The sequence below is a fragment of the Echinops telfairi genome, unplaced genomic scaffold (assembly GCF_000313985.2).
Source record: "Echinops telfairi isolate 266 unplaced genomic scaffold, ASM31398v2 ScPeMD7_7410;HRSCAF=8448, whole genome shotgun sequence".
Classification (NCBI taxonomy): domain Eukaryota; kingdom Metazoa; phylum Chordata; class Mammalia; order Afrosoricida; family Tenrecidae; genus Echinops; species Echinops telfairi.
This window is the reverse complement of record NW_022111310.1, coordinates 14,341,179-14,350,798: the sequence shown is the minus strand read 5'-3', so window position 1 is coordinate 14,350,798 and position 9,620 is coordinate 14,341,179. Positions and strand designations below refer to the sequence as shown.

General features: G+C 41.2%; 1 protein-coding gene across 1 annotated transcript in view; it reads left to right on the top strand.

Moving 5' to 3' along the window:
• SVEP1 (sushi, von Willebrand factor type A, EGF and pentraxin domain containing 1) overlaps window positions 1-9,620 on the top strand; it is a gene marked incomplete at its 3' end in the record, with an annotated part of 165,946 nt that overhangs the window by 31,039 nt on the left and 125,287 nt on the right. Inside the window, exons 4-5 of the mRNA XM_045296537.1 lie at window positions 2,608-2,766; window positions 3,550-3,729. Of these exons, the coding sequence (XP_045152472.1) occupies window positions 2,608-2,766; window positions 3,550-3,729 (339 nt within the window). The remainder of the gene's footprint in view (window positions 1-2,607; window positions 2,767-3,549; window positions 3,730-9,620) is intronic.

The window sequence follows — 9,620 nt, the reverse complement described above, 5'->3', positions numbered from 1 at the left end:
ATTGGCTGCTCTGAGCAGGAATATCATCCTCAGGGCTTGGTGGGCCAGGACATGCTCCACTCTCTCTTCATCCCCCTTCATTTGCTCATGTGTGCTCTGATCAGACATGTTCCTCTCCCTGAGCTGTAGCTTCAGTGCTGTCCTCTGAAGTGCATTCTTCCTGGGGAGAGGGATTGTCCACATACTTGTGATTGGGGTCGGCCCCTCAGCTTTGGCACTTTTCCTGTCTGAACTTTTATCTCTCTCCCATATCTCTTTGCAGATGTAGTTTCTTTCTTCTTGGGACAGTTTTGCTGATTTGTTTGTTTTTTAAAATCAAATCATTCATGGAGATTTTTAAAATTATTTAACATTATCTTTGCACATGGGCTTATTTACTCACTAATTTTGACAAGTTACTCCTTAAAAAAAATCATTTTATTGGCTTATACTGCACATATCATACAATTTAATCATTCCATCAAATTAAGAAGACTTGTGCACTCATCATCAAAATCAATTTCAGAACATTTTCATTTCATCCTCCTTGTTGTTAACTCCACATTTCTCCCCATCTTTCCCTGTCATACCCCTAGGTAATAATTAACTCAGCTACTGACTCTATAGATTTACGTATCCTGGTTGTCATATACACAAAACTATACAAAACACAAACACTAAGCAAAAAAATAACCAGCAAAATGGAAAAATCCTCAGTCAAAAAGAAAGCAGAAAATATTAAAGACTGAAACAGCTTAAATTGTCAAAAGGGGAGATCTAATGATAAGGTAATACATTTTAACCTAATTACACCTGCCATAATCACCTTTACAAGGTTCTCTGTCTTCATAAGGCTATTCACATCTCTGGACTGATCAGAGGGGGTTCACCAGAAACTTCGTCCATGTGGGGACCCTACAAGTGGATTTGGGGCTTCCACTGCCACCCATAGCCTTCTACACATGGGGTCTTCACAATTTAAGCTCTGATACCATTCCCTCCTTTGGATTTGGGTTTTATCACTTACAATCTGTGACTCACACAACCTGGCGTGCTTCTTCCTTGCGGACTTAGTGGATGACTCACTTAGATGGCTGCTTGTTTTAAGACAAGTCTTGAAGACCCCAGACACTGTTCTTTCTCATAGCCAGGCACCATCTGGTTTCTTCACCACACTTTGGTGTAACACCCATATTTTCAGTGATCTCTTCATAAGGATGAGCATCAATCAGGGCCATATCGAAAGAACTAATTGTTGTTAGATTGGGCCTATTATCTTCTTGTGCCTTAGTTTTCTTATCTGAAAATGAGAAAACAGACTCATGAAAGGGAGAATCTAAAATGAACTTAAGAGAGAAAACCACAAAGGTAATAGTTATAAAATACATCATATTTATAAAATGCATGGAGCAGTGCCCTGGGACATATTGAATTATAGGTATTTGCAAAAAATCATTGCTGGCATTATTACTCATTAGCTACATAACCGAATTCAACTAATCATTTCTATCTGAGACTCCATGTTCTTACTTTTATAAGCAGAAATGCTATGTCTATGCATAATATTGGTACTTGCTAATAAATGATTATTGATGTTGTGAGGTTTCGTTGGATCAGCTCTGACTCACAGTGACCTTATGCCCAACCGAATGAAGGGCTCTCCAGTCCTGCCACCCACGCAGCCACTGCTGCGCATAAGCCCTGTGTTGCAGCCACTGTGTCGACCGGCCCCATCGAGGGTCTTCCTCTTTCTCACGGACCCTCTACTGCACACGTGGATAACATTAATGGTGCTTACTAATACTGTGAGAAGACACTTTATATAAAGTACTACCACATCATCAGTGCACATACACGACTTGCTTACTGCTATTCACTCATAATCAAACGCAGAATGGAACCCCGTTGGGTTTAATTGACTTAACTGAGCACTGCAAGTCCCTATAGAATGCTCCATTTTGAGTTATTTTACAGATGTGTAAATCCAGGGAGATTAAGTTACTAATTCACAGCTACGCTGTTAATGCTGAGGCAGGATGGAAAGAAAGGTCAGTTAGACCCGGCTTTTCATCTTTTTTCCCCCTTGATCCTGGGAAAAGCGCGCTCACAATTTTGTCCTTCTTGAAAGTGTCGATTTCTCATCTTATCGATCGTTTTTCTCAAGCCCGTCACTGGCTCTTCATCGTTTGTCCAGCGCTTTGAACAGAAACAATGAACCCGTGCTTAGCACCGCGATGGTTCCTCTCTGTTGGAGAGCAGAGCGTGGAGCAGACTCAGGTTCAAGTGTAGCCCGATGGGGGAGCCACATTGCTGAAAGTCCTTAAAAATCCAGGGTCACTGCTTTCTTGCAGTCCCTCCATAGATGTTGCTATTTTCAGCCTTCCCACATATACGCCCAGACTTCCTATGCTGTGTGGTGGTGTTATTATAATTAATTGTGCCCCATGAAGTAATATACAAATAACAAACTACATCACTCGTTTGAAACATTTTTATTTTTGTTCTTCCTTGAATTACATTCGATTTCTAGGTCTCTCTCTCTCTGCTTTGCTTCCAAAGTCTTATTAAATATCAGATGGCAAGCATACCACATGCAATGGTCTTACTTTGTTCATTGTCTGCCCGCAGCCTGCCCATCAGGGACCTACAAACCTGAAGGCTCCCCAGGAGGCATCAGCACTTGCATTCCGTGTCCAGATGAAAACCACACGTCGCCTCCAGGAAGCACGGCCCCAGAGGACTGCGTCTGCAGAGAGGGCTACCGGGCCTCGGGGCAGAGCTGCGAAGGTCAGCCTCCGCCTGGTCTTTGGGAGGCCAATGAATGATGCTGGTGCCCGACGCATTGATAAGCAGCTTTCCCCTCCCTGTCGCTCATCATGCAGTGGTGGTGGTGGGGGGCGGGCGTGTTTAGAGTGCATAGCATCGTTTATCATCACAGGACGCAGCCTCAGCTTGCTCCAGATAGAGGCCCTGAGTGACCAAACAATGAACTCAAAGAGGTGCGGTACATGGAGAAAAGTCTGACGTGGCTTTAAGAGGAAAAAGCCACTGTTTTATGCACATGTTTTAATGACAAACGAGCTGATCTGGGCTCTGGTGATAGTTGAATTAATTTTTCTTTCATACTAAGTATCCTAATTTTTATTCATATCAAACTTTTGTAAATGATATATGCCCTGCTCAAGAAGTTATGAAGTTTGCATTGATAGCAGTTATACTCTGCTGCACTTCCGTGAGCTTTTCTGTCTGATGCCATTTGGGGTTTAAAAATAGGATCACTAGTGATGTACAATGGTCAACCACTAGGGTAACTGGTAGTTATGAAAAGAAACACGTTTTAAATGTTGAAAGATTAATATTTCTCCTGCATGAAAGTTTTCATTAAAAGTAAATACCTAATAGGAGTCAGATGTAAAGGTTTTTCTTCCACTTAGAAAATTAAATGCAGTAAATGAGAATGCTGAAGGGAATTGAGATGCATATGATATATTTCCTTTAAAAACAAATCATGAAAACAGGATGTATCACAGACAAAGGCCAATGATGCTTTTGCTTGTATTCTGTGCGTAGTTGTCTACTGCCCCATGCTGAAGCCTCCCGAAAACGGTTACTTTACCCAGAACACTTGCAACAACCACTTCAATGCAGCCTGTGGGGTCCGATGTCTCCCTGGATTTGACCTGGTGGGAAGCAGCATCCACTTGTGCCTACCCAGCGGTTTGTGGTCCGGGTCAGAGTCTTCCTGCAGAGGTATGTAAACTGCCCCTTCCCGTTGTCTCTTAATCATCCTGCTTGAGTTCCTTGATGTGAAACCAAATGGGCCGGTCAGATCTGATTTTCTTTTGAGACCACAGACCACAAAAGAGGGGGAAATTATAGGACGTTTGAAGTTAGTACTATTGAGTCCATTTGACCACGTCTTCATACACTCTGTCTTTTGTGTTCCTTTTACAGACAGGCAAAGGAAGGGCCTGGCTGGGAAGTAAAGGGACAGGTTCCCCTAAACCTCAGACTTCAAGCAGCTAAGGCAGGGGACCAAGGAGAATTCTAGAAAAGTTGAGGTGGGGATTGATGCTGACTATGAATGCAGGGCCCCACAATCAACTACAGAGAATACAGAGAAACAAATACAATCAAATCCAGAGAAACAAAGAGCATGCTATTACTCCCGTTCACCTTCACTCTTGACCTCTTTAGGAACAACTTTCTTACTTTTCCTTACAACTGGTACATGCCCAACTTTCTAAGGTTGCACTATTCACTGGTGCTTAGAAGAAAAGAATACTTATGGCAAGGGAGTGAGCTAAAGGGGTTTATGGCTCCACCTGAAGAAACAGAGGATAGCCAGGGAAATTAGAATTTCAAGTGAAAAATAAATGTTTTACTGAACTAGGTCCCATGCAAGATTTGAGACCTGCTTATAAAACAAACTGTATTTGTTGATTTTCTGAAATTCAAATTTAACTGGACATTGTGGGTTTTTTGTTTGTTGCTAAATCTGGCAAAACGACTCCTACTTCATCCCTTAGGCATCCTTTGGCAATTGACTTTTCTGGGAACTTGACTGCTCCCTAGAAATTCCACAGGTCACTGCTGCAATGTCTATCTGCCGGTTGTTTCTTGGCTTCTACACCCAAAAGGGAAGCCCACCAAGATACCAATCACAGATCATTATGAACCCCAATAGACATCCGAGAAATGAGAGAGATGTGAGGGCAGATTTCTTAGGGGCAAAAAAAAATTGCTGGCACAATGAGTGGACATGGTTAAAAGCAAGAGTAATGAACTGAACACCTACTCAGGGAACTCTTCCACCAAGTGAGCAACATTTTAAAGACACAAAATTAGGAAAGAGTGAATAAGTGACAGAAAAACCACCACAGAACATGCATTATTCTCTTACCAGGATCCTGAGAGAATCCTAGTGCTGTGAGCGGAGGAGAAACACTAACAGAAGATCAGACAATATATCTCTAAGCTGACATCTTGGAAATGCACCCAACTGAGATATTTGATGCCCACTTGAAAGTCGCTTACTGGGGGTCGGAAAGAAAATATGTGAAGCAGGTCCTTGTCTGGGAATGATCCCGGTGAAATTTCGGATTGCCCTGCGAAAATAGAAAATTATGATCTCTTTCTTAGTTAAGAATGGCTAGAATCTGACTAGCACTGCCCCACCACTTTGCCAGCTCTAAATGTTGGACAATAACTACATTTTCAGGAGCCCGTGGGAAAGAATTAGAATCTTGATTTCTGAACTCAGACCGGCTACTGTTTATGGACAAAAGCAAAAGAAAGACATTTTCAGTTATATAGCCTCAAATCATAAAACGCTTCATACCATGATTGGAATTAAATCAATCATGTGCCTCAGAAATTATTTATGTAAAGTTAACAGCTATAAGCACTGTGTGTTAAATCTCTACCAATTTCTGACAAATACCTTGAGGCAGAGGATAGAAAACATTACATTCAAACCTTCCACTTGCTGATCTTCCAAATAAGAGATGGGAAAGTTGGCCACACTTCTCTCCAAACACAGTATCATTGAATTGATTCCAACTCATACCAACCCTTTAGGACAGGGTACAACTGTCCCTGTGGGATTCTGAAATGGTAACTCCTTACGACAGTTGAAAGCCTCCGTTTTCTCCTGAGGAGCCACTGGTGGTTTCAAACTGCTGACCCTGGGGTTAGCAGCCCAGGGCATAACTACATACGGTCTGGCCCTTGCCTCCTTTTTACTCTTCACAATCCATACACTAAGCTTCACGTCAGACACTAATGGATAAGGAGGCCAGACATGCTCACAAAACCGTTCCTTTGTAAATTGTTTCCTCGGTTTTAATGATCTGGTCCCTCCGCCTTCGTTTTTGGCCATATAAACCCTTCCCTAGTGCCAACATTCTCCGCCTGGATTAAGTGATATTTATATGCTCTTGTTTGAACAGTTACATGCTCTATCAGTTAAGATCAGTCAGGGGAACAGAGAAACCATGTGTGTCATGGGATTGGCGCTTTATTTCAGGAGTTGTCAGTTATCCAATGGTGGAAAGAATAGGAAACTAAAGTTCCAGAGGCGAAATTGTAGTATCAGGTGAGTCCCTGGCAATTCAGTCTGAGAGCCCTAACCTTACTGGTTGTTGAAATAGAACTGCAAAGGAGAATTCACAAGGAGATCAAAGAGAACTGTTACTTCTGTATAGTAAGGAGGGACTGCCATTGGGTCAGCGTTTGGGAAGAACTGGACGTGGAAATGGAAATGAACAAGGGAAGTTAAACATCTCTGCTTGACCCATCATTGCAACTGACTAGAGTGGCCACTGCTCCACTTCTGTCTTTCAAATCAAATACAGGTTCCTCTCTCGTCCAAACTTCACCTGGAACCACACACGGAAGTGGATTTGGATAAACTTGCTCTCCAGTTTAACCAATGTGGTACAATACAACAATCACACTGTAATTTTATCATCCATTAACTTGTCTGTCACTTCTACTAGGCAGTGAGTTCATGTTAAGCAAAAAGCATGTCTTTCTGCCTTCAACCAAGGATTGAGTGAATGAATGAATGAATGAATACTGGAATTTAGCAAATAAGCATATTGCTAAATGCTTTGACAAATGTAGACATTGATTGCTGGCTTTTGTCAGTTCTCATTATGCATTTGCATTTTTAAAGGGCATGCTTGTTGTGTTTTATGTAAATTCAATTGACTCAAATGTAAATAAAATAATAGTAATCAAATTCTGAGAGATTCTCCAGGACCCTGGATCTTCCTAAGATCCCTTCAATTTCAACATCAAGGCCTACTGCCTATATGTGAAGTTATCCTAAACTAAGGTACGTGGGCCCACGTGGGCCCTTTACTCAGATACATCATTGATTACTAATGGATTTAGCTATTTTAGAGCTCGTTCTATGAACCCTATGCCATCTCTCAATAATTCTGAAATGCACTTTTAATTTTGACATCTCTAAAATGAAGATGCGCTTTAAAATCATTTGCATAAAATCCTTTCATTTGGGTTACTTTTTCTTTATTGGTGACACATAAAATAACGATGTGCCTTAGGGATTCCGTGAAATACGGCAGTTGGATAGTGTATTAGGTTCTCTAGAGAAGCAAACCGCTGATGCTTGTGTGCGTTTGTAGATAAAAAGAGATTTATTTCAAGAAGTGGCCTGCACGGTTGTAGAAATCGGGAAGTCCAGTTGATTTCATGTCAGGTTTCTCCTGACACGTGGAAGTTGATGAACAGGAAGCAGGTGAGTAAGCAGAGACAGCAAGAATCACAGGCTAGTGGATGAACAGGTCTGAAGTCGGCGGCTAAATAAACCCACCATTGATAGTGCTGATGGCTCCTCACATCAGCAGGCGATGCAGCAAAAGATTGAGGAACCAGATGCAAAATCCAGCTGCGGCAGAAGGCGATGGGGCATAGAATTTGACCCTGATCAGTCTCTCTCTTATACCAACAGGCTTATGTGGTAGGCAGGATTCTCTAGAGGAACAAAACCAGGACATTTACGATTTCATCCATATATATAGAGAGAAGGAATATAATGGTAGAATGGCTTATTAGTCCACACAGCTGAACAGAGGGCTCAGTTCAACTCACTTTTGGGGAACAGTTAATATACTCAAGGTCTTTCAGCTCATGCCAGCTGCTGTCTAAGGTCAAGGAAGCAGAAGCCCTCAAGCAAGACAAGCATGGTGGGGTGGCAACAAGGAACTTAGCAGAGCAAGCCCTGATGGGATCTCGAACTCAAGCAATGTATACAACAGCAGCACAGTGAAGCAGGTCCCAAAGGAGCCTCAAGCGCTAGCAACATGATCCATGGCTTGGCTTGGTCCACAGGTAGTGTAGCACCCAGTTGAGGCAAAGAACTAGCTCAAGCAGCAGCTCGCTGGTCTAATCAGCAGGACGAGAGATGGGATGCCAGCCCAGGAAAGTGTCTTAAGTGCCTTCCAATGAAGCTTTGACCTGACTAAACTCTGCCCACATGTTCCTATGGAGGCCTAGTTGGCAAAGCGAATCCAACTGTCACAGCTTATGACACCACGAAGGCATTATCAGGCTGGCATGCAACTGGTAGTTTGAGCTCTGCTCCTACCCTTCCCCAGTAGTGTCTAGTTGACTTAATCCCTCACCTCACTTTTGTAGGGATTCACTTTTGTTTCTGAATTAATAGTGTGGATATACGATGACCTGACAGAAGGACTAATGAATCTGTCTTGGGATAATTACAACTAGAATGCTTCATAGAGGTGAGCGTGGTGAGACTTTATTTCATGTACTTTAGGCATGTTAACTGGCAGGGGTAGGCAGTCCTGTAGAGAGACATCATGCCTGATAAAATTAAAGATTCAGTGAAAAAGAGGAAGATCCTCAAAGAGGGGGACTGACACCGTGGCTCCCACCATCAGCTCACACAGTATCAGGTCTGAGGCTGACAGGCATTAAAATGGATTCCATAGCCCCTAATAACAATGAAGAGAAAGTAATGTTTTACAGATCTAATTTAAATTTGTAACTATACGGGAAGAAAATAATGTTAATCCTCATTTTTCTTGAAGAAAATTCTAAAAGTGAGGCAAAAATCAAAGATCAGTATGAAACATAAGCCTTTTTTATACATTTCATGTTGTCATGTTCATGTTTTTTGTAATGTTGAAAAATAACCAATACCTTACTTCTTATTCTACCTGTGTGCTTTTCATAAAGCAATTTCACTTTTGATAAAACTTTCCATGAATTATCCAGGTCTTTCTAATGAGCTAAGCATTGTTTTGTAGTTTCTCAATAATAACCCCTTAAGCAACATGACAGTAAATTAAATTCTCTGATACTATTTTTTTCCTGAGAAAAGGATCCAAACTATAATGAGAACCCTACACTTAGCATCGGTTTATGTTGTTTTCAGGAACAGATGCTATCACAATTTGAAGTTCGACAGGAAGGATGTGTCTGGGGGATAGCTGATTAGTTTGCAGATGAGAACCACAGCCGGTTCACTCATTGTCTCATGCACACCAGACTATTCTCTTAAAAGAATAATTATTGTTTTCTAAAGAGGCTAACTAAATATTGAGTAGTTTCTTAAGCATGGCTGTAAGCCAAGAAACATTGATCGCATTTTTTTTAGTTTGTCTCCCAAAAGAGAAAACTATGAGACTAATACATGAATTTTTAAATAAACATCCCAGTAAAAACTGATAGTAAAATTTTGCTGGATTGAAGTAATGAAAGGTATTTAATGACTAGATGGGAAATGTTGCATATGCTTTATTTTTCTCTGAGGGGCAATGAAAATTTATTAAACCCAACATTTAAAAAGCAATATAATTTGCATCTATATGACACCAAATAAATTCTGATTTCTATCAGTCATCTCAAGGGATGTTGCAAATCTATTTTGTCTGGGTTTGGAAAGCTGGAGAGATTTCAGCATTTCACTGAAGCTTAATATGGTTTCCTGACTTTATACAGCTTGATCATAGCAATTTATCTTATTTGCCTTTAATCCCACATGGCACTTGGCATCATGCTGTACATGATGGACATACCCAATAACCGGCAAATACTTCTATTTACTTGATGGACACATCCGATAAATATTCTTCTTACGTGATGGATAC